Source organism: Chenopodium quinoa, unplaced genomic scaffold (genome assembly GCF_001683475.1).
Source record: "Chenopodium quinoa cultivar QQ74 unplaced genomic scaffold, ASM168347v1, whole genome shotgun sequence".
Classification (NCBI taxonomy): domain Eukaryota; kingdom Viridiplantae; phylum Streptophyta; class Magnoliopsida; order Caryophyllales; family Amaranthaceae; genus Chenopodium; species Chenopodium quinoa.
The window spans coordinates 592,934-617,656 of NW_018744100.1; the positions used below are offsets into that span (position 1 = coordinate 592,934).

At 34.9% G+C, this 24,723-nt stretch overlaps 2 protein-coding genes across 5 annotated transcripts; one reads left to right on the forward strand and one right to left on the reverse strand.

Moving 5' to 3' along the window:
* The first annotated feature begins 1,827 nt into the window (after nucleotides 1–1,827).
* LOC110692273 (probable plastidic glucose transporter 1) lies at nucleotides 1,828–16,610 on the forward strand. Of its 4 annotated transcripts, XM_021869272.1 has the most exons (12): nucleotides 3,264–3,756; nucleotides 4,260–4,389; nucleotides 4,798–4,998; nucleotides 7,133–7,232; nucleotides 9,464–9,576; nucleotides 11,804–11,897; nucleotides 11,986–12,142; nucleotides 12,818–12,964; nucleotides 13,222–13,295; nucleotides 13,548–13,633; nucleotides 14,802–14,916; nucleotides 15,964–16,610. In XM_021869272.1, the coding sequence occupies exons 1-12, from the start codon at nucleotides 3,549–3,551 to the stop codon at nucleotides 16,159–16,161; spliced, it is 1,623 nt and encodes a 540-aa protein (XP_021724964.1). In that variant the 5' UTR covers nucleotides 3,264–3,548; the 3' UTR covers nucleotides 16,162–16,610. The 4 variants fall into 4 exon arrangements, 3 of the variants coding, with proteins under 3 accessions (XP_021724966.1, XP_021724965.1, XP_021724964.1); XR_002505441.1 differs by lacking the exon at nucleotides 15,964–16,610 and having other exon boundaries at nucleotides 1,828–3,756; nucleotides 13,222–13,401; nucleotides 13,548–13,759; nucleotides 14,802–14,887; XM_021869273.1 differs by lacking the exon at nucleotides 15,964–16,610 and having other exon boundaries at nucleotides 1,829–3,756; nucleotides 13,222–13,401; nucleotides 14,802–14,913.
* A 97-nt stretch (nucleotides 16,611–16,707) lies between these two features.
* Nucleotides 16,708–24,113, reverse strand: LOC110692274. The gene is made up of 14 exons (XM_021869275.1): nucleotides 23,845–24,113; nucleotides 23,666–23,754; nucleotides 23,481–23,568; nucleotides 22,768–22,867; nucleotides 22,609–22,682; nucleotides 22,395–22,466; nucleotides 22,207–22,284; nucleotides 21,632–21,756; nucleotides 21,064–21,136; nucleotides 20,738–20,799; nucleotides 19,996–20,373; nucleotides 19,185–19,284; nucleotides 18,385–18,600; nucleotides 16,708–17,031 (listed from the first exon to the last, which is right to left on the reverse strand). The coding sequence occupies exons 2-13, from the start codon at nucleotides 23,746–23,748 to the stop codon at nucleotides 18,400–18,402; spliced, it is 1,434 nt and encodes a 477-aa protein (XP_021724967.1). The 5' UTR covers nucleotides 23,749–23,754; nucleotides 23,845–24,113; the 3' UTR covers nucleotides 16,708–17,031; nucleotides 18,385–18,399.
* Between the last annotated feature and the right edge of the window lie 610 nt (nucleotides 24,114–24,723).

Here is a 24,723-nt window from a genome sequence, read left to right on the forward strand (position 1 = left end):
TTATGCTATATCCATATACATAAATAAATATATTTAAATGTAGAATAAAAAAGCATCTAAACTAAAAAAAAAATAAAAAAAAATCATAAAACTCTTTAAATTCTCTTCGCTATTCAACACAGTATTTCAAATGTATTATCTAATGTGCTGATCACTACAATATAGTACTTTATTAGTTCATTGTTATCAACTAGACACCTACTAGTACATATTAAATTCATCCCAAAATCCTGTATAAAAAAAATAATAAAAAATAAATAAATTATTCAAAGTAACATTCTAAGACAACACTCGGGTCACATGGTTGTTTATTTTTTTTATTACAATATTATTTTCAAATATAGTGTATTTAACCTTATCTGGTCTCTTTTGTCTATCTACTCAATCAAAAGTTATCAAGTTAAAAAATGACTTTAGGACAAACAATTTGAAATGAATAGAATATATTTTATTGGAGTTTGGGATTCATGTCAATAACTACCCTTTGATATTGTACTTTTAAGTCGAGGAAACTTTGTATGAATGGTTTTTGAGATATTCTCTTACCTCTTGTCCATGCACATTTTATGAATTATTGCAGGAATATTACGCTTCTCTCTTTGTCCAATCATTTGGGATTGAGAGTGCTTGGTACTTGGTTTTTTACAGAAATATTTGGTAAATGAACAATTAGTTTGAAGTAGCTTAACTATGTTATCAGTACTTTGATGAAGTTTGAGTACATTGATGAAACTCCAAACATCTCTTAGTCTCATAGTACCATTTGAATGCCTAAACATAAATAATTTTCAATATTCAATCTAAATTTATCACGCGCATGATTCTACTTGAACTTATCTTACCTTCTTTTTTTTAAAAAGAGATATAATATTTCACAAATCACGTAAATTTCAAATTGCAATATATAAATCTGAAGTTGAATTAAAAAACTTTAACTTCTATAATGTAACTGTGTTTTAATTCTTACAAGTTTCTCACCTGTTATTTAAAGTTTTACTAAGGAGAACTTATTTAAGTTAGATGCTATAATTAGAAGAAAAAAAAAATGGTGAATAAAAACTGTAATTTTGTTGACAAGCTTCTTAAGTCAAGTTTTGTATGTCCATCTCATCAAAACTTTAAGATGAGCTCGAATAGCTCACAAACTAAGGTAGCAGTGGCGGGGTTGAGCCGGTGTAAGGTGGGGGACGTCGCAGGGGCCAAAAACATAAGTGGATCAGTGTTTCACAAGTGAAGAAACGGTGGCCAGCTCTGATACCATTGATACAAGATAATAACAGAGTCATTCCCAAAAGCTAGCTCAAGATGAGGAGAACTCATTGTTCTATATAAACTCTACATCAACACCCCATATGACCAATGTGGGACTCAAGTCCCGTACCTTGTAATTGACCATAACATTTACATACATTTGTATAGGTCATGAAAGTTTAGATCCTTAATTAATAAGGCCAAAGTTCATATGGTTCGTATAAGAAACAATTTAGATGTACGTCATTAATCCCAAATTGCTAATGCATGTTGCTCTCGTGAGTGTATGAAGAGTTTCATCAAAAAGATCTTTTATGTAACCGGGGAATGTGATGTCATGCTTGTGGATCATGTTACACACTTACACAAGCATTATACGTTTCAATTCCTAACTAGTCTTTTGGTTTGCACAACGCACGAATTGTTAAAAGTAAAGTATGAAATCAACATAAATTCTTTAATGGAAAAATAAAGAGTTATATACCGTAAAATTGTAAAAAGACATTGATTTATTCTTGATGATAAGCCATAGGGTAATATAAAGGGAGCATCATTGGAGTATTTTTTTAATGTGTTAGGATTTTGTGTCACATTTGATACATAATTAGCTGGTAGCTGCTTTGATATATTTGGTTGTATTAACTGATTTGACAGGTTAGTTACATTACATATTTTGACTAACACTTACATTAATAATATAACTTATTTTTGTAAAAAAATTCGAGTATTTAGACAGCTCTTACCAAATGCCAGGTTGTGCAATTTACAAATTATATTTGGCATGTGGGATTAAGAAGGTGGGAATGGAAATATATTTACCAACATGACTAAGGGGTCGTTTGATTTGCATGGGGTAACGGAATGGAATGAACAAAGGGAATGAAATGGAATGGAATGGAATGAAAATCCCTCAAATGTAGTATGTTGTTTGGTGTAATAAAAACAATGGAATCACCAGATTCACCACCACCACTAAACCACCACCACCACACCCACGCAACCAGATTTCCGGTGGATTTCGGTGAGAGGAGGGGTGACCATAGATTCCGAATCTCGGCCTGCGATTTCGACGGAGCTTAGCCTACAAATTCGCCGGATCTTGGCCTTCGAAAACTACCGATTTCTTCCACCCAAAACTGTCGGACCTTGGCCTTCGGTGAGAGGAGGGGCGACGAAAGGAGAGGCGACCATAGATTCCGGATCTTGGCCTGCGAATTTTGACGGAGCTTGGCCTGCAAATTCGATCACCGGATCTTGGCCTTCGAAAACTACCGGTATCGCCCGTGGTTGTCGGCCTTTCGCTGAGGTTTCGCGGTCAGTTTTCGCTGGCGGTGGTTCGGTGAGGGGTGGCGAGTTCCAACATGGAAAAGGTATGGTGGGTATGTTGGTGGCTGGGAAAGGGAATAGAAAAGGTAAGGGGGGTGGGGAATGGGAGCAAAAGGTTTTTGGGTAATCAAAGGGGAAAAGGAATGATTGAAATGGAAAAAAAAACAACAACAAAGGGAATGATTCCCATGGAATCCCATTCCCTTTGATTATTACTGCGAACCAAACGGCCCCTAATTCCCTTGTTTGTTTAAAGGGAATGGAAAATAAACTTTCACTCAATTCCCACATTTTTATTACCTAGGGGGAGCTGGAATTGGGGAAGGGAATTGAAAGGGTAAGAAATGACTAAATTGCCATTAATGAGAAAGGTGAAAAGGAAGGGGAAAGATATGAGTAAGGGCATTGATGTAATTTCTTAATAGCTATCAACATATTCCTATCAACTATCAAACTATGAATTTTTATTCCCTTTCATTAATTCCCAACAACAAATTCCCACTATAATTCCCCAAATTTCCATTCCCACACGCCAAACCCCCTGTGAGTAGTTTATTAAAACTCCAATAAACTATTTAAATCATCTAGTTCAAACACCAAAAAATTGTTTACTCTATAATTTTGTGATTAAATCTTCTAATCGCATCTAAAAAACTAAAATCTCATCAATTACGAAGTATCTTCTTATCAAATATTACTCTGTATATTTGTTTCAAATTATTTGCAAACAATTAGATGGTTTTTACTCATATCTTATGTCAAATCGTTGTAAATAAACATATGCGTACCTCGATTTCGCTTCCCAATATGGGAAGATCACGCATCCCTATGAACACTTATTAATTGAATTCTCTAATGATAGAAGAGAAGCAAGTACGGAGTAAACAATCAATCAAACAATCGGAAAAAATTTCACCTTCAAAAGCACTAGTACGCAACCTAACAGTACTACAGTAGTAGGAGTTGCTAGAATGGAGGCAATAGCTACAGTTACAGCGTTTCATCCTCCCTTTAGCGGTTTACCATCGAAACCCACCTCCATTTCCACCAAACTCATGTATTACTCTCTCCATAATTCTATGCGTTTTCGTCACTTTAAACCCCTGAAACAGTTTTCTGTTTGTGCTTCTGAAAAGCAGCAGTTTCAGGAGGCTACTCCAAATTCAACCCAAATACCAGGTTTGAGTTGTTTTGGTTGATCCTTTTGTAATTCTTTTGATGGGTTTTCTATGTTATTATTCGCTTTGTCTGATTCACTTTAATAGACCACATTTGGTTCGGGGTTATATTTGAAGAATTGGGTTGATATACTACTACATAGTTTTTATTGTGATTCATGAAATCGTTGAGGACAAATATATTATTATGATACTAAGGATCAAATCCTTGCTTTGTTTTTTTCAATGAATTTTTGTTTGATGAGTGACTAAAAGGTTGAATTCAGACCCATTGGTGAAAAATGATTAGTTATTAATTTGGTTGATGAGCACTGTTAATTCTAATATGTACTTCTTGTATTTATTTAGGCTGTTAAATTGTTTGAAATGAAATCTAGAATATTTATGTAGGGATAAAGATAAACCTTTAAAACTCATAATTGGTGCTAGAAATGAAAGCAGTTGAATTTTTTTCATTGCTTGTGTTTGATGGATATTGTGAAATTTGGTTTGAGATGTATGTAGATCGTAAAGCGGAGGAGTTATCGAAAGGGATTTATGATCGTTCAAAAGAAATTGATTTGGGCTGGTTGCCTGCACTGCCCCATGTTTTGGCAGCATCCATGGCTAATTTTCTCTTTGGCTATCATATTGGGTAAGTTCTTGATGAGGAAGTATTTTGTTTTTAATGCCAAGTGGCTAAGTGTTGTTTTTAATGTACAAAAGCCCTAATACATGCTTTATACTCCGTATTAAGTTAAGAAGGCAAGTAACAAATGTATTTACTAAAGCCATGGTCTCCTTGTTCGTAATTTAAGGGTTCGAAGGAACAGGAAAAAGAATGTTAAGTAGTTTCTATCATCAAATACCTTTTTCTTGAATGGCTGTTAAATGTTCCAGTGCTAGCTGAGTTTCAAAATTCTGATGCTTTTTCGTGAGTCATATATGCTTCATCTTTTGTCTGCCATGATTTTGTTTGTTATGAGTTTAGTACGAGCCTTAAGTAGGAAATAATGGCAGTATATTCTTTTTTTTTTTTTTTTTTTTTTTTTTTTTTTTGCAGAGTCATGAATGGCCCTATTGCATCAGTGGCACGAGAACTTGGTTTTGAGGGGAACTCTATAATAGAGGGCCTTGTAGTGAGCATATTTATTGTTGGTGCCTTCATTGGGAGTCTTATTTCAGGAGCCTTGGTTGACAAATTTGGCTGTCGGCGCACACTTCAAATTGACTCTATCCCATTAATTATTGGTGCTATTTTGAGGTAATTGCTGAACGAACTTTTTTTTTTTTAAAAAGAATATAAAATTCACATCACATCTTTGTTATGGTGGTAGCAGTATGACTGTTAGTGCAATTTTGCAATATGACTATCATTCTACAATGTTTCCTTACATCACCAAAGGCATGGCTTATGTGTACATGTCTAATCGAATGACTTTTTTTTTTGAGAGCTGGTAAATTTAGAACTCTCGGTTCCTTTTGTTAGTCATTTTTACAATTACAATTGTGGACTAAATCAGTAGTTCTTCCTCTTTTGATCCTCTAAGGTTTTCTTTTGAATATATGAGGGCTGCTCCCTTCAATGGTCATTGAGATGATTTGATTGTGATTATAATGATGAGTGTTGGGATTTGGTAAAAGGTTTATAACCTTGTGGTTGGTTTATTATCTATGGGTTTGAAATTTTGAATGGAAGGGGCAATCACAAATTCGACATAAGGTTTAGTTTAGGGATAAAGTAGATGACTCGGATCATTTCTATTTTCTATTCTATGGCATTCTTTATTTGGGATTTCTTGCTTGCATCTTTTGGCCAAAGAAAAATCTCTTTTCTCTAATATTTTTTGATTTGATGCTTGATCCTTGACTCAGTCTGCCTTTCAGACTTATGCTACTAATGTCTCTTACCTTTTTCTTTATTTCATTTTGTGGGACTTTAAGACACTGTTATCATGATCTTGGATTCTTGGTTGTGATATAGTTGCCATGTCTTCTTATCAGTGTTGCATTCTTTGCGTTTAGTTTTTTTAAATGATTTTATTGATTAACATCATCTTTCTGTTGTACATTCTTCCTTATCTTGAGAGGACAACCGAATTCTTAATGATTACCTTTCTTCATTGTACTGCTTCCATTAAGTATTCATTCTTCTCTTTGGAAGCTGTACTTGTTTTAAATTCACTCTATGTGTTCTTCATTTTCGAGTTTTGTGAGCAATAACCCACAATTTCTTCTTTGCCAGGTATAGTTTCTGGAGGAAAATGTTTTGAGGTTTTGTTAATTTGAACTTACATATATGCTGCGCTTCAAGTTTAGTTGTCAAGAAGACTATTAATCTCAGTGGGTGAGTTGGGATTTGAAGATTACACGTGACTTCCTATGGGACAACTAGGAACCTCCGAACCTGATAGTGATAAGTGCTTTAATTGTGTTAGTGGGAATATGTACATCAGTCTAGCAAGATTGTGTGGTCTTGGAAGTCTATCATGAATGAAGAAGTCAAGCCAAGGCAAAGTCGCTCTGGAGGCTTGCAAACAAAGAAGAGGCGCGCTGTAAGAGAAGGTTAGGGTGTTTGGAGTGAGAAGGTATTGCTCATTAGTTATTTCTCTCATAAAGTAGGCATTTGGAAACCCATCTTAGATTCTTAGGTGGGTTGCTCATTATTGAACTTATGGTATCCAAAACATTTAAAGGTTTACATTTCAGATAATTCTGGAATTGTCTCACTTATTGACTTACAGAGGCTCTTATTGATTAGGCGATAGCATGGACTGGTATCCAGATTCCAGAATCATAAGTGTGTTTCTTTTTCAAGACTTCCTAATGGTTAAAAAAACATATTGTGTACTCATTTATATAAGAAGTATTTCTAACGTTGAATTCTTGAAGAGAAATAGAATCAGTTTCGATTTTCTCCAATGAAAATTGGTAGACAAAGGTTGCTCCTAGAGCATTTTTAACCTGCATGAGCAGTGGTAATGAGAAGATTCAATTGAAGATGCTGTGAAGAAAAATTTATTTTGCAAGTTGGTGAATATAATCTCAACAGAATAATTTTTATGAGTAGAATAATAAACAATAGCCTTGAAGGCATGATATTGTTGGCTTTAACTTTCTTTTGTCCATGGTTGAACCCTCCTTTGGTGTTTCTCATATATTTTAATATCATTTTGTTGCTTTCTCCCTGAATTTGATGCCTTCCCAGCTATTATGAATCTTTCAATATAAAATTCAAACTTCGAATATTTGACAAGCTTAGAAGATATTTCATTTGTGTATGAATTTATTTGTTTCAATTGTTAGATTTGCATATAAGCTGCATAGATTATAATAATTTCTAAAGCAAATTTGATTTCTTGTTTACTTATTGAGCTGCCTGCTTCATACCTTGACAGTGCACAAGCACACTCTGTTAATGAAGTACTTTTGGGAAGATTTCTTGTGGGCCTTGGTATTGGGGTGAACACAGTTCTTGTACCAATTTACATATCAGAGGTACTGCTGAATTAGTTACAATCCATTTTTTTTTTTATGTAATATTTATCATAAAGGCCTTTTTCTTTTTCTGGTTGAACTATTCGCGTTTTTATAATGATTCCAATTGTCTTTATTTCCTCTTCTTTGCAGTGTGCTTTATAGTTGACTAGCCTTATATATTTTCAAGCAAGTTATTGGTTAGTGAGAATGAACTAATGAAGTGTATTGTTAAAAAAAAGATAGTATCTATCATGGTTTTACTTCTCGGATGCGGTTGCGATCGCATTACCACTTTCACGGTAAATGTGGGAATAAGGTTGTTGCGGCCTAATTTTCGGTCACGATAAGCTCAAAATCCTGTACAATGCAGTTGTTATGCAGTGATACGGCCGAGATTTAATACATTCTCTCTATAAACTAATACCCTATTAACATGATTTATTGATATTGTTGGGCCCTAATTGGTGTTGGTGAGGTATAAGTTAGCTAAAGTAACTCAGTACTTAGGCTAATCAATTGGAACCTTCCATACTTGTTCACTTATCACCCTTTCTTTTCTCTGCATAGGACTCCATTGTAACATCTCAAATATACAGAATTTCCAAAAATCCCGCTTCATATGTACATTCCCAACACAACTTCGTGGAATTATTTGATGACGATGCGTCTCTTCATTGTGCTACTGTGCTCCACTTGGCCGTAGTACCTCTTCTTGTCTTCATGAGCTTGAGAAATTGTGGGAGTAACGGGCCATCTTTTCTGCCTGATGAGGTTTTAAGAAAAATGGTGTTAGGTGGGCCAATTCTTTAGGTGAGGCAGCAGCCTATTTCTTGTACATCTTGGATGCTGCCTTGACTAATGGGAAATTTGGGGTTGAGGATTCAGATCAACCTGCTAGGTTAGTGATTTCTATCGCCCTTTGCCCCTTTCGGTCCTTAGTCTTTCCTCTTTGCTTATCTCTCCCACTTTTCTCAGTTCTTCTTTTTACTTGTACATCTGTCTTTTTATTCTTTCTGAATTTCTTCAATTTGGCTTTAGATCAGCCATTGCTGGCTATCTCCTCTTTCCCTGTGTGGAAGGATCAGATAGGAGGCTTGAGAGTGTAAAAATTGGGTGCTGATTGGTCGATTTGTCATGTAAGTCTATTGCTTAAACATAAACAATTCTTGAACTAGGCATTCTTAGTATTGGAGGCCAAATTTCATCTTAGCACAACGAAAAGAAAATAGAGATGCAAGATTGTGATACTCGTATCTTACTCCATTTTTCATGTTAGGCTATTGCTTGGAACATAATCTATTCTTGAACTAGGCAATCTTAGTATAATTGATTCATGGTGGATCTAGCCGTTCCCTCGCTTTATATACCCCTATGCCTACTCTTTTTATTTGTGTGGAGAATTGAGGACTGAGGACAAGTGGGTGCAAGTATATATATCACCCCGGGGCAAAGAGATCCTAGCCATTCCCTCTTGTATACTCTTTTTCCATTTTCTTGTTACGGGTGGATGAAGGCTAGTGGGTGCAATTATATTTTATCATCCAGGGGCCAAGAGATGAAAGATCATTTGGTAGTGCTGTACAATTTGAATGACAATAATTCATCAGAGCCGCTATCAGCTATGTGTGATTTGAGTATTGGAGTGTGCCTGTCTTGGTGATTGTGCAGTAGAGCTCAGCACTACTGTTTAATGAGTTCATCACTTTGAAATTTGTGACATCTTTGTTAAGGCTCTACAAGGTTAATTGGTGTTGTGTATGAAAGCATTTTGGGTGCTGTGTGTAAAGCAGGAGAACATATAAATGTATATAACTAATTTGAAAGTTTCTTTAAGTTTTAACTTTTCTGATCTTTAACTTCATGACAGGGATTAAGGATTATCTTACTTCCCTCTTTGGATAGGCTAAAATTAGGATTTTGTTCAGTTGGCCACTTAGCCTGAGTTATCTGTTCTAGATTGAGCTGGTTTTTCCTTGTATGATTTTGATTATTATCAACCACATATGTTACTCTAACTTTTATTACTGTTATTAAGTATAAATTTTATTGTCATTGTCATTCAAAAATTGCCCAGGTGAAAGAATATTATTCAAAAAAAATTCTTTGAAATTAAGCATTCAAATGTTACAGTAATAAAATAGATTGTACAGAATATAGCATAGAATCCATACTTAATGTGTGACAACAGAGTGGTTTCTCCACAATTATCTTTACTGGTGCTTTATCAATATACTATTGTTATTTTGTAGGTAGCACCGACAAAATATAGGGGATCTTTGGGATCATTGTGCCAGATAGGTACTTGTCTTGGGATCATAGCCTCTTTGTTAATTGCGATTCCAGCAGAAAATGATCCACATTGGTAAGTTCTTGTAATAAAAAATCAGTATCCATTATCTACTGAAGACGTGTTTTGGTCAGACAGATAACTGAGATAATAGTCACCCTTACAGTTGCAGCAATTTCATAAATTGTTGATGGGAATTTCTTATTTTACTGTTATAGTACTTTATTATGATCAATTTCTGTTTAGAATCCCACCAGGTTTAGAGTCTTGCGTTAGCTATGACTCCTATGAGGCATCATGCATGATAATATGATATTATTATGCTAATTATAAAAATGCTCTCCTTGCAAAAAAAAAAAACTGGTTCATGTGATCAACCCCATCATGGGGATTAAGGCTCAAATATATGATTTTGTTCCTTTTTTAGATTGTACCATTATCATCCTAGTTCTAGTATCATGTAAACACGAATACCATATTTGCTCTGTTTTTTAATAGTTCGTTTAATGTTATAGCACATTGCACATTACACATAGGAGGTAGGAACCCTTCAATTGAAAAGCATTGTGACTTGATTAAGATACCTGTCTTCTTATTCCACTATAGTTGGAATACCACACCAAATCTTTCATTGTTTCCCTAACACTTCTAAATATATTACTACACTGTCCCTTAATGAATTAAGGTATTAAATAATGACATAAATTACAGAGATAAATTTTTTTATAGGTCCTAAAAATCACCAAAAACTCTGCAAAATGGAGGATGTAGGCTCCCTTTGGAAGGATCAAATCTGTAATATTTGGTTAGGTAAGGAGCTTTTTTATTTTCTTTTCTCCTTATTCAGACTTTGGTTCTTGAAGATTGTTCCCTTTAGATTTCATTTTTAATGCTTTATCGGGCTTCCTTTTGCTGTACTCTTTTTATCCATTGTCAGATTCGGCTCGGTTGTCTTTCTGAAGTATTAAAGTAATCAATGAACCATCATATAGAAGCATAAGGAAACAGACTACTTCCGGGGAATATTCACACACGCACACACACATGCACACACAAATTCACATACATGTACAAGCATGTGTTTTTGTATACATCTACATATATGCATATATATTTTGTTTTTGGGTTTCAGTGGTTTATACTTGAGAATTAATGTGTAGGTTGTTTTTATTTGTGACTGCCTGGAGCTTATATTTGCTTAAGACACTATATTATCCTAAATTACAACTCTTTCCATTATTTGAATTGATGCACTATAATTTTTGTGATCAACTGCGGTATGGTGGTGTTCAAACTGGGTGGATGGATGGCGAGGTTTAGCTTTGTGAAAGAAAAATAAAATGAAATTTTGCAAGCAAAGCTGGAGTCAATTCAAGGTTTTAGGGATGCGAAATTTGAAATTGGAGGGCACTTAAGGAGATTAAAGACGTTGAAAAGTTTGAGCGATAAGCATCCTAATCAAATGAGCTTTAAAGCAGAAATAGTTCTATTAGTTTGATTAGAAGGGTCAGATTTTAAAGAAGAGCCAAATTCATTGAATAGGCTGTAGGTGACATGGGCCAATGGAGGTGTTACTGTGCTAGTTATTTGGAGTTAAATCTGTATGTAGTTTAAAGTTGTTTATTTATGATGGAGTACGTGAGACAGCTGCTTGTGTCAAGGGTAGTTGGCTTTTTTGTCCAAGGTGACAAATGTCCTTTAAGGCTCCTGTAAAGGTGGAGTTGTGCTGCATTCCTAGGTGCTCTGGCCAACTTCTTTGTTGATGTTAACTACATGATTTCTTGCTCAAGTAAGATATCTGGACATTGTATCATATATCTCATTATGATGTCACTTTTCATAGACCAGCATTTTCCAAATACGAATCTCTTCCTTGACAGAATTTGAGGAGGTCACTATTACCCCCTATCCTTTACTGGCAGCATCATTAGACTGTCAAAGATTCATATTCAATTTACACAATGGGGAGGTTTTGTTTTTTTGTTTGATCAAGAGTGTCTCTTGACCCCCCGCCCCCCACGTATCAGCAGGAATATTGGTTGGAACTTGGAACAATAATATACGAAATATTTACTAAGATAGCAGTAGTAGTTGTAGTAGTAGTATTAGCAGCTTGATAGTTATGCTGCACTGGCAGTGAGGTAGGATGAGCTGTTGCAACTTATTTGCCTGTAGCTTTTTCTTGATGATATCTACTATTAATCAACCTGACATGACGTGAAACATATTCTATCTTATGCTATTTTGAAAATGGCTCTGATTTCTAAATCATTATTTTATTAACCCTACAATTTGTTTCTAGGTGGAGGATATTGCTATACATTGCGAGCATCCCTGGGTTTCTTCTTATGATTGGTATGCAGTTTGCAGTGGACAGCCCTCGATGGCTATGTAAAGTATGTCTTCTATATATAGATGCTTTTTTTTTTTTTTTTGCTTGGTTGTCTTGTGTATTTTGATCCTGTGACTGCAACGTGTTTGCAGACAGGGAGACTTGACGATGCTAAATCTATTCTTTGTAACCTTTGGGGCCCTTCAGAAGTTGATAGTGCTATAGAAGAGTTTCAGTTATTATTTAATGGAACTGAGGGAGATACCAACTCGAAATGGTTGGAACTCTTCAAGGAGCCAAACTATAAAGGTTGGATTAGTATTAATATGCATGTTGGGCTTCTGCTAAAGTTAGATGCTCCTGTATTTTTAATATTTGTGTGAAGTAGCTTAGCTACTTTCAATCTCTTACAAAGTGGCTACCATATCATACAATATCACTAATACCAAGGCCTCTAATAAAACTTTTGCCTATTATCACTTATAATCATAAGGAGAGATGTAACCATTAGCTTAAGCTTCTTTTGCTGTGCTGGCTCTTTCATATCGTTCAACACAATAAGGACCAAATGATCTATGAGTTTGAGTCCTATACTTCTATGAGCCCTTTAACAGTGGGTAATGGAGCACCGGGATTTTTGGACTCAAGTAATTTCATGAGAGGGAGTTGTGGGGATGAAACCATAGGCTATACCTTCCACCAGCTTTAGATTTTTGTGTTTGTTACTTCACTGATTAACTCTGGGGGCCAGGGCGAGGTAGGGGGTCCTTGCTTTATCATGCAATTAAAATTCAAAGCAGCCTTTACAAAAAATTATTAATGTATCTACCAAGTAGAATTTAGTTATTAGCATTATATATGAATGGGAAGTTAATAATAGTTCCCGCACTCTATGCTCTCAACTTCTTTTCTCTTGTTTGGACGAGGACATTGATGATGTTAATTATTTGCAAAAGTCTGATGCACTATTTTTAATTGCTGCAGTAGCACTTGTAGGAGGTTTTCTTTTTCTACTGCAACAATTTGCAGGGATAAATGGTGTCCTTTATTTTTCATCTTTGACCTTTCAAGATGTTGGGATTACAAGTGCTGCTTTAGCAAGCCTGTATGTCGGGCTCACCAACTTTGCAGGTGCAGTAACACATTATATATGCTTCTTTGCTTCAATGTATTTCTAATTATATAGTATAACCTGCCCATCAATTCTCAATAGTCTAATTCCTTGTTACCATCTTACCAAGGTCAAATTTTAGGCTGAAAAGGATTTGGTTATCCTTGTATTTTATGCACAGTAGAGTGATTAATTATAGGATATTATCAATCGATTTACCTATATCAAGTGATTTCTATAAATTCACACTGAGAGGCACTCTTTATGTGAACTTTAGGGGCTCTTTCTGCATTGTACTTGATTGATAAGCAAGGAAGGAGAAGACTTCTCGTTGGAAGTTATTTGGGAATGGTGAGGTTTTTTAATGGTAATGGGTGCCTACAGGCAGAGAGTGAATTACACTGCTATGTGAGACTTCGCAGGATCAAGGAGGATTGTGTAGAGAAATATGGAGGAAGTACAAAACTGCTCTCTACAAAACTTTTTTTCTATATTTGGAAGGGGGGAGTGGGGATTGGAATGTGGAAAGGATATTGTGATTATTTTATCAGCTTGTCATACATTTATGAGTTTCTAGATATGTAACCTTGCTAAATTTTGCAGGCTATATCGATGTTTCTTGCAGCATATGCCATCAGCTTGCCAGATGAAGATGTCAGTCACAACTTATCAATCCTGGGTACATTAGGGTATGCTTTTTGATAACTCAAATTTGCAACTTTCTTTTGTTGAGGATTGATGGCGTCCGCTGAGCTGTTCCAAGCCTATAATCTTCTTATATGTGCTTGAACCTTTCATGACCTGTATGGTACAAGGTAATAATTAAAGGGATGGTAATGTGTATGTATATTGTATTATGTCCCATGTGAATACTCAAGTCTATTCGGTCAATGGTTTCTGGAAAGACCAAGTTTATCCCAATTTTGTTGTAAATAAACTTTAGTTTAGTGAACTGGAATGGGGCGACTGTGTGCCCCAAAAATTGTACTGTAATCCTAATTGCTGCTTTGAACGCTGGGCTAGGCTGGTTCTGCCATATGATAGTACATGGCCCAGCTTGAATTAAGCATCTGGGCTAGACTGACACATTGGTGTGGTTATGAAAGTTAATCAACAAAAAAAAAAAATTAAAAAAAAAAAAAAAAAAAAAAAAAAACACTTGCTTGGTGGTACTTGGTAGAGATGCATTAGACATTCACGTATGGCATCCCATGTAAAATATCCGTGCACCTTAGTGTTTTACTGATATTGTGACTCCTTTCCTGCTCTTTATGTTATGTGTCCTTAACAATAAACCAGACTTAGTTTACTAGAGAAAGCAAAAGGGCGGTTGCTTTTTGTTTGCAAGCTTGTAGGCTTAGTGGGTATATAGTTTGGGTAGGGCTAGGCACTCTAAGATGTTGAATACCTTTCAATTCTGCATGGACTTTGAGTCTCATAAACTTTTATCTTAGAAGTGCTATACTTATCACTAGCACTAGGCCAACCATTATTTGAATGCCATGCACATCTTCTTCAGTCTGTTAATTCCTTAAGTATGAGAGAAAGGTGTATCAGCTAGTGATTGAGAGGCCCCAAGCCCCCAATTATTTTCTGAATGAGACCGTCTCTTGGATAGGTGGTGAGCTTTGGCACTAATTTAGTAACCTTGGGACCTGCAATCAATGAAGCTTGTTGTATGTTACTTGTTTTATATGGAGCTTCTAGCTGTTTGTCAGTTTCCCCATCATTAAGCAATTGTAGCTTGATTTGTTAGTTTTGATCCTATATTGTTGGTAATCCAATGTCCTCACCTCCTAAATTTCATTTTACATACCTTTTATAAGAAAATATGCTGAATTTGCTCCTCTAATTTAGGTACATGTACTCCTTTGCGATTGGAGCTGGCCCAGTGACTGGCATTATTATTCCAGAGCTTAGCGGCAGTAGGATGCGAGGAAAAATTATGAGTTTCAGTTTCTCTGTCCACTGGGTATGTCTGAATTTATTTTAAACAAGGAAACAGAATTTTTAAAAAGAAAGTAAATGGTGTGGCAACTATGCTTAACATGATGGGCATAGTTCTAGGGAAATCCCCCATATAATGGCAGTATGGCACCAACGAGAAGTAAAATCTGTCTATTATGCACAAAATTCCTTGTGCATCATTTGCGGAAAATCCTATCAATTTTCTTGATTTAATATGAATAGTTAGAAACACTTCCTTGACTCTAAAACTTACACAAGTATGCAAAGATAGACAGTGGATACACGCATTTAACGCCCATGATCTCAATCAGTTCATTGGTTGTGCATCTCATGACACCGTGTGCTGCACACACATCATTAGAAATACTCTTTTGACCTCCTGAATTGCTATTATGATTACCAGTTAATCCTTGACTCCTTGAGCATATCTTTTGCTATTTTATGTATTTTTGACAGGACAGGAAGTGGAAAAGGGGGTAATTTCAAGAGTATCATTATATTTTGTGATCTCAAGTATATTTATTAGGGTGGAGTTTGATGTATGAATATAACTTGATACGCCTTTTCTTTTAATGTTATGTTTTGTTTCTTAGCATCAACTACATCTTTACAGTTAGAACCAACATTTTCTGTTATAAATGAGATGATTTGATGAGTCTTGTGGGACACATTTCCTCTAATCAGTACCTGTTATTGTTTGTATGGACATCAACAAACAATAGCTTCTGCTTCCTTTTGTATTTAATGTGTACGGGAAGAGTACATGTTTTGGCCATTTCATTTTGGTTTATTGGAAACTGGTTTAGGTACTTATTTGCTGTGCTAAGCTTGCTATGTATTCTCCTGTATCCTGTATGCAGTATGCCTGAACATTCTTTCCATTCTTTACCGTTAGGCTTCTTACCAGATAACAATATGTCAAATGAAATTCATAGTTGCCTAGTTGGATAAAAAAAATCCCTCTTCTTTGTTTTTGGAAAGTGTTTGTCATCACCTTTATAGTTTTTTTTTACAATTTCATAATTGTATCTGCGCATTTGGTGTTTCGCAGGTCTGCAACTTCTTGGTGGGTCTATTTTTTCTTGAATTACAAAGGATCTTTGGTGTTGCTCCAATCTACACGAGTTTTGGTGGAGTGTCCTTGCTATCTGCAATGTTTTGTTATACCTTCATAATAGAAACTAAAGGCCGGTCACTTGAGGAGATTGAGATGTCACTTCGGTCTAAGCTCCAAGGACATGACAACTGATTGCCGATGTATGCATGTTAAGAGCTTGTTTGCGTTCTGCAAATTTTCATCAGATTGCTAGAAATGCATCATCACCAACTAGCCCTGCCAAAGAGGTTCTGGTTCCACTATCAACATTTTGGATATCTATTCGTTTCTCTGCAATAGTCATAGTAACTTCTATTTTAAAGCAATTTCAGCACCAAGTTTGGTTATAGATTAAAAGAAAGATTAAAAGAAAGGAAAATCATTCTATATATCTTATGTAAATTCATGTATGTCGTGAATTTCATGTTTGATTTTACATTCCAAAATAATGTAAGCGTTTTTAGTTCAGCTGCATATTATTAGATAATTATTTTCGACACCATGTAGCTGTTTTGTGAAACCAATTTATGATTGTAACATAGATCAAGGAGTCTCAATCTACCCATGGTGTTAATTAAAGCGAGCTAAGCTAAGACATGAGCAAGCGAATTGATTTGCCTTGGATTTTGTTGTGGGTGATCTATCCTGAATTTCTTAGAAAGATTTGAATGAAATCGACGCTGGCACTTTGGATACATATACATAAATGTGTCGACTAAAATAGATTATGATTATCAAAGTATTTGTGTAACTCACACTTCTATATATACAATCAAAAATCATACATATTTTCTTTTTCCCACATTAATCAGTCATAAACTCAAAATAAATGTGATAGATTAATTAAACTGTTAGTCTAATATCATGGTCTACCTCATCCCTATAATTACTATATCAACTAAAACACTTCTGCATTTACATGGGTCAGATAAGCGGGAGATTACGTATTTACAGATCTGACAGGTCGAGCTCAAATTTCTTCAATTGCCACAACTCAAACCTAACATCTATGCCATTATGTACCTGCAGTAGAAACAAAGGATAGTATATGGTTAGAATTCATTCTGGGAAAACAAATTGCAGCAAAAGAGAGATCCTCAACAGTGTATTAGTCTTCCACACCGAGAACACACTTACTTATAAAGACATACTGTAATAGACTAACCTTAGGAGGGGCAATTTGGGGAGTCTAGTATTCTTAGGTTAATAGTCTTTAGCCTTAGTATAAATAGAGAGAGGGGAGAAAGGAGAAAGTAGGCAGATATATACCCCTTGTAATCAATTTGCCACTTTTGCCATTATCTTATACCAAGCTTTCTTCTTATTTTCATCTCATTTATACAATATCTGTAATTAGTAATATCAGTCTATTACACACATTCCAAAGCTTTAATAACCTATTATGAAACAGCAATACCGACATATCTGCTGCTTGGAATGTAGGTCGACAAACAGAACTATAGGTGCATGATGGCACTTAAAAAACCGGAACCTCGATCTTATTTAGGTATAGCATAATTTTGCTACCTTGTTTATCAAGCATCATGATGACAATGAGGCCTAAATCAACAGACTTTTAGCACAAAAATTAACAAAAATGATGACAATTTATATTATATCACCTGACTGGGTCACAGCCTAAAGCGCCCGAAAAAAAAAGATGTTTTCATAAATGCCTCTCATAACAAAATAGTTGCAAATTAGTATTTGGCATGAATAACAAGTTGAAGGCTACAGTTGCTTAAAAAAAAAATTCCGTGCATAACTGCATACTGCATGCAAGATCTAACTGTAGAAAAAAATAAGCAAGATATTAAAAAGCTAAGTTGAGCTACCCCAACAACTATTCACTTCATCTTAATCCAATAAATTTGTCTCTGGGAAACCACTTAGCAGTTACATAGTATAATAGTGTCCAGACTCCAGATAAATGAAATCACAAAGATACATTTATACACTAGATTTCTATCTCAATATAACGAAACCTAAAGATAATTTGTCATAGTTACTAAAGGTCTTCAGGAATTTGAAGAGCACTGAGTATTTAGAATAATAGGCATTGAAAGGCAGATCAAGTCAGGAGTCGGGGAATATATGACCAGGAAGTCACAAAAGTCAAGTTCAAGAATAGGAGACTAAAATGGAATGTCTGTGGACTGATGGGCTACTGCCAAAATTTCTTTTTATTATTAATCTTTCACCAAAAGGTTTTCTAAACCCAAATGAGGCCCTGTACAAAATTACAAATGAAGCGAATGGCTGTAAAAAAGAGGGAGCAACATCAAGATAGACATTTTAATCAAACAGAAAGCAGGGTCTCATAACAGCATGTGAAAAAGCATCAATCTGAGTTCTTTGTTGTTAAAGAATACTTACATGACTTGGCTTCAATTACTTTTTTGTGGCATCAGTGAACATGGCTCGAGTCCAGTGCTCAATATCTTCAGTTTCAGATGGCGGCGGAGGAAATTTTGGATACTCCACTAGGTCCCATCCATCAAAGACGCTCTCATTCTTACTAGCATCAGCACTGTCATTGGCATATAGAAAACTGGGTGCAAAATAGGGAAGGTTTTTATCCCACATATTTCTCTGCATGAGAAAAATAAATTGAGTAAAACAATACAAAGTCTATAAACATAGAAATACTACCATGTAATTAAACAGAAAAACGACAATCATTCAGGAGGGAAAATAAGAGCAACAGAAACAAGCTCAAATTTGACGTAAATAAAATAAACGACAAATCAAGCATACGCGATAATGCAAAACACTGCTGATTTTAAAGACACATACATGCTAATAATTCTAAATTCCTGGAGAGGGGGAGGTGGGGGGGGGGGGGTGTTGCCAGGCTCATATTTCCTCTGTGCAACATGAAATTTTAAGGCAGCCTTTCCATATACAGCATCCATGATGCATTCTTTGGTAGCACTTACACTCAATTTCAGAATTTCAAGTGCCACACTGCACTACTGATGGAGCATCAACATGTATCATTTGTAAACAAAATCTTCAAATGGGAAGACGGCAATATAATACAAAACCAAGACCAAGATACATACCATCTCACACATACTTTTTTGGGGGAGGGGGGTAGTTGGGGAGGGTAGGGGGCTGTTCCATGCTAAGTAGTCCAAAAAGAAATACAGCAGAGTTGTAGCTGAAAGATATACCATTGCAGGTTGTGCATGAGCACTTTCCAGCATTGTGCTTGACATCATTGAATTCACATTCCACACAGATTTGTTCAACTGCTGAACTTGCTTACATGATCTAAAAAAAGAGAGAATGGGAGAGGATGGTAAGAAATAGTCAAGATTGTTAAACTTGGTTTTATTTGCATATAATATAACTGAAAAGGCAATAAGGAAAAGCAAAGAAACTAATAGGAATTAGAAATTGAAAATTGGTAAAACAAACCCAGGAAAGATTTAATTACTCAATAACCCTTCATGTATGGCAACTGTGTTCTCCCACTTGTGTGAACCCGACGCTCTTCAATCTAAATCAGAAATATCTTATATAATTCAAAAGATTTTTTCTTTTTCATTTTGTAGGGTGGGGGAAGAGTAGAGCTAAAAAAAAAATCGCCACAATTTTTTCCAGAGAGAGGAGGATGTCCAATATCTTAAATTATCTTTTTCACTAAGACAGCACATTTCACAAAATCACACACATCTAAAATAATAATGAGTAGTGAATATCATGCAGCCCTATGCATGCAGAAAAGACCTTAAAAAAAAGGACATGGCAGGACTAGGAAAACCAAAATATATTAAAAACTATAATAACATTGTATATCTGTAATGCTGTATTAATGGTTGAGGTAGATAGGCTAATAATCTCACCGCTCCCTTCACATGCTGAGAATGCATCAAGATTGGCTGGTTCTAGAAATGATGCATAATATAGTCTATTACAGCAAACATTAAAAAGACTTATGCAATAAGTTTATGGGTTAGAATGTAAGTATTGCTAGATAACCTTGAACACGCCATTTTCAGGGAGAAAACAGAACGGACTTCCTTGGAAGACGAAAGAGTTGCAAGCAAGTTTGCAAATGCTTCAAAAGTAGAAGCATCAGTGGGAACATCCAGGCACAGAGAGTTATAACAGTATGCTGTCACACAAGCCACACTTTTCTTAAGAAGAGCAATCCCTTTCTGCAAATCATTGTGGGTCTCCAATGAATGAGGTGATGCACAAGAATAATTGAAACTAATACTTCCAGAAGGATCCAATTTGGGTTTCCTCTCAGATTCTACCGATGCCACTTCAAAATGGCTTGATCTCTCAGACCATGAGTTTTCTCCACCAGTAGTGCAACAATTTTGTCTGGGAATGAAAAGAGGATACTCATTGCTGCAGATAACAGAAAAAAAAATAAAAATATATCACAGTTGAGATGATTTATTTAGAAGAAAACGCAACAACAATCAAGATATAAATCCTCAAGCATACCAGCTAAAGAGTAACACCAACTATCCCTTTTTGTCATTTGGGGTTTGGAATGCTTTTTTACGAGTGGAAAAGTAGAGATAATAAGTTGGAGGGTGGGTGTCAGCTTCAACATACAAGAAGAAGTAGAAAAAAAAAACTTCGTGGTCACATAAAGAATGGTCCACATACTTTGGGTCATCCCAATGAAGGAAAGTCGGGTAAACAAAAAGGAATAGAGGGAGCTATAAACTAATAATAGATTCAAAGCTAGATATTAAATTAATACCTTCGAGAGGATGGACGAGCATCCCAGTAAGAATCCCGTTGCCATATTCGAGAGCAAGAACCCTGAAGAGAGAATTAGGCATGTTGAATAGCAGCAAAATTGATAGCAATAGAAGAATCAAACTTATATGTGAAGTGCAGATAATAGATTCCCAACAATTAGATAGGACAGCTAAAATATAAGGTTTCTAACACAATCAAGCATCTGAATGAGAACTTACAGCAAAACCAGAGTTAGATAGTACAGATAATAGATTCCCAACAATTAGATAGGACAGCTAAAATATAAGGTTTCTAACACAATCAAGCATCTGAATGAGAACTTACAGCAAAACCAGAGTTGTGAAGTGCAGGCAGACACAGGATATGATTAACAAGATTCAGCAGTTGCGCCATATACCTGTTTTGTTTATTGATTAGTATTTCATAATTAAACATTCTGAGAAACTACAACATTCAATATATGCCTTAAATAATAAGAACTGAATAAATTTCACTGCATAAAACAGCAACTCCGTCTGACAAAGCAGGAACACCATTTGTCATTGAAACTCATTTGTGCTCTCATTGAAACATTACACTCACTACTTTACTATTATTGCTTACATGTTCACTTAATATCTTGATATAAGGGGCATAAAATTATTATTCTTCAACCATTATATAGATAGTGTCATCAATGAAGCTCCATTCAAAACTTCACCTAATCACATCCAATGATAAAAATGAAATTCATAGTCATTTTTCCTGTTTTAGTTAGTAAAATCATAAAGTGATACCCACAAGACATAATGATTAATGATGGTGGCATTTCTAACCAGCAAAGAAACATAAGAGAAAACATAAGCCACCTCCACCCCCCAACCCCTGCCAAAAAAAAATAAAATGTGCATACCCCAGAGATGCTGCTAGCTCCTCCGATGGAACAGAATGAGGATTCAAACCCCGTGGTAATCGAGCATTGCAAATTACATCATATTGGCCATTAAAGCCATCCTTCTTCTCATTATCCACCTTGACCTGAGAAAATCAGAAGGGGGTTCAGAGCACAGATTATAGTGCCACTAAAACTGTTCAAAGCAACATTCATAAGAAGCAAACCAAAATTTCAGTTTTCAGTAGAAACAGAATTGCTCGGACATTACAAATACGGAGAAAAAAGAAATTAGGAAAGTAAAAATTCTAGCAACATATAGGCAATTAGCATACATATTTAATCATAAGCGAAACTGGAAAGGTGAAAGAAATGCAAAGAGATTTAACAATTATGTCCCAGGACACATTTAAAAGTATCCATGAAACATGTACTACCTCCATTTCATATTTTTTTGCAACTTTGGAATATTTTATATTTAACAAATAATACCCCAAAGTTGCAAAAAATATGAAACGGAGGTAGTATATAATATCCAACTTGAAAATATTAAAAATGCCAAAACTGAAGAAAACAAATGGGTTTATGGAACCTACCAGACGTTGTGGAAACAATTTGCAGATTTGTTTTATAATAACCGATTGTTTATGTAAACGCTCTGAAGTTATTGCCATCTGCAGTTCATCAAAGAGAGCCATATCAAAAAACCTATTAGCTGGCCTATAATATCCACTGCAAAATATAAAAGAAGCCTAGTTAAGGGAATACATAACAAAATACTTACATGCCCCAAACTCTGAGTACATATCCAATTAGGATAAGACTTCTCCAGCTGTTCAACGCGGTGTTTTTCTAACTAAACACAAAATAAAGAAATTAAAAATCTTTAATAAAAAATACGTCTGAAAGATTTTGAAACACACAAATTAAACTCTAAAACATGACATCCAGGAACAATATGGAAGGTAGAGAAGGAGAGTGGGGGGCAAAGTGAGTACCATATTTTTAGAAAAATCAAGCAACCCATATGTCACCTTAAGATCACTAGACACCTTCTCCAATTTAGACTTCCCTGCCATTCATAAACCACTATTACATTCATGCCATGGTTAGCCAACAAAACCATAAGTAGTATGGAACAAGAACAAAATCCAAACCATGCAAAAGTTGTTCTCTCGATTTACGTAGCTTCTCTTTAAGCCCAGCAATCTTCTCATTCTGAGCTATCTTCCAATTAATCTGCTCATCAGTCTTTCCCTATTGGACAACAATCAAAACATATAAGTTTCTCTTTCACTATTTTCTTCTCTTATTTTTTTCAGTTAGATCACTCAAACATACATGGATTCCACAATACAAGTAATATGATGCTAAAAGAGCATGGATTACAACAAAACACGACTCTCTCGATCATTAAAAATAGTACTGCAGCTATATCTTGAAAGCGCAATAGTACAGATGATGTCCAAACCAGACGAAGGTGCAGCATCAGAGATCAGACTGATTTACGCGCCATTATGTCATGGCATTACCTTATGTAAACTGATTTTTTGTTTCTTTTTAGTTGATTTTGCTGCATTTGAGAAAATATGATCAAATACCCTACATACTCCACATATGCTTCCTTCGTTCTTTAATAATTGCAATGGTTTCCTATTTGCAAAGATGCAAAATCGTTACTTTAATTGGCCAATGGTTCTCTCTATCTCTCTCGTAATCACACGATTCTCTATTTAAATCTCTCCCCTATCCTTACGAACTATGCATCCAAGTTCCAACCCCTAGAAAGTTGCGATTATTGAAAAAAATTATACAGAGGGATTTGTGATCAAATTTATCAGAATTTTTGCAATGTAATAAGAAATCAAACCTTGGAAACTAGCTTATCTGTTAGCCTTGAGTAAAGCTGATCACGGCGACTCCGTAACGATTTGAGCAAAGTGTAATACTCATTCAATCTGAACTCAATTCAATTCAACCAAATTTAGTAAATTAGAGACGAAAATTTTCAAGCTTAAAAGCTCAAAATTACAGAAACTTGGACTTCAATTTTACCTGTAATTCACACAAACAGTACAAATTGAAGCAAGATTTGAGCTTTCACAAATTCCGCAGCAACAGGATTTACGATTCGTCATATAAACCTTCAAAATTAATCATAATCAAACAACAATTATGAAATATATAAGCTTTACATACCCGAAATCAACAAATTACGACTAAGTTCGTTAAACCTTTTCGGAAATTCAAATTCCGGAAGAATTTTGAGGAGCAATTGAGGTAATTGAATTCCAGAATTGATGAGATGATGATTAGAATATGAAATTGAAGAATTAAGATTGATATAAAAAGAGTTGATGAAGAATTAATTGAAATTGGGGGAAATTAAGGAAGAGAATTTGAAAGAGGTTTAGAAGTTCAATTGCAATGGAGTTTCTTTTTACAAGCAAAGGTATAGACGAAGGAGTTGGGTCGGGGTGAATTAATGTTTAGTTGAAATTTCAAACAATTCTATTAAAATTACTTTTGTTTGGAATTTTGGATAGGGTCACAAATTCCCAATATTAGGTGTCAATTGAGATAATTGGGTCGGGTTTGGTTGGGTCTAGTTAAATCGGGTCTAGTTCATGTTTGATCTAGGTTAAATTATTGAGCTCATATAATAAATCTTATCTGCACCCACCACGTCTTATAATATGAACATTTAGTAAAAAATTATGAACAAAAAAAAATGAACATTCAGCAATAAAAAATGAACATTTAGTATTAAAAAGTGAACATGTTTAAAAAAATTGATTATTTAGTATATTAAAAGTGAACATGATTATCATATAATCATAAAATTGATGGACCACGACCTTAAAAATGAACATTTAGTAAAAATAAAAATTTGAACACGTAAAAATAAAATGATCATTTAGTAATAAAAAAAATATTTAGTAATAAAAAATGAACATGTAAAAAGATAAATAAATAAATAAAATTAACATTTAGTATAGTAAAAATGAACATTTATCATACAATCATAGAATAGTTGAACCATACCTAATAAAATGAACATTTCATAAAAATATGTGAATACATTATATAAAATAAACATTTAATTCAAAAAA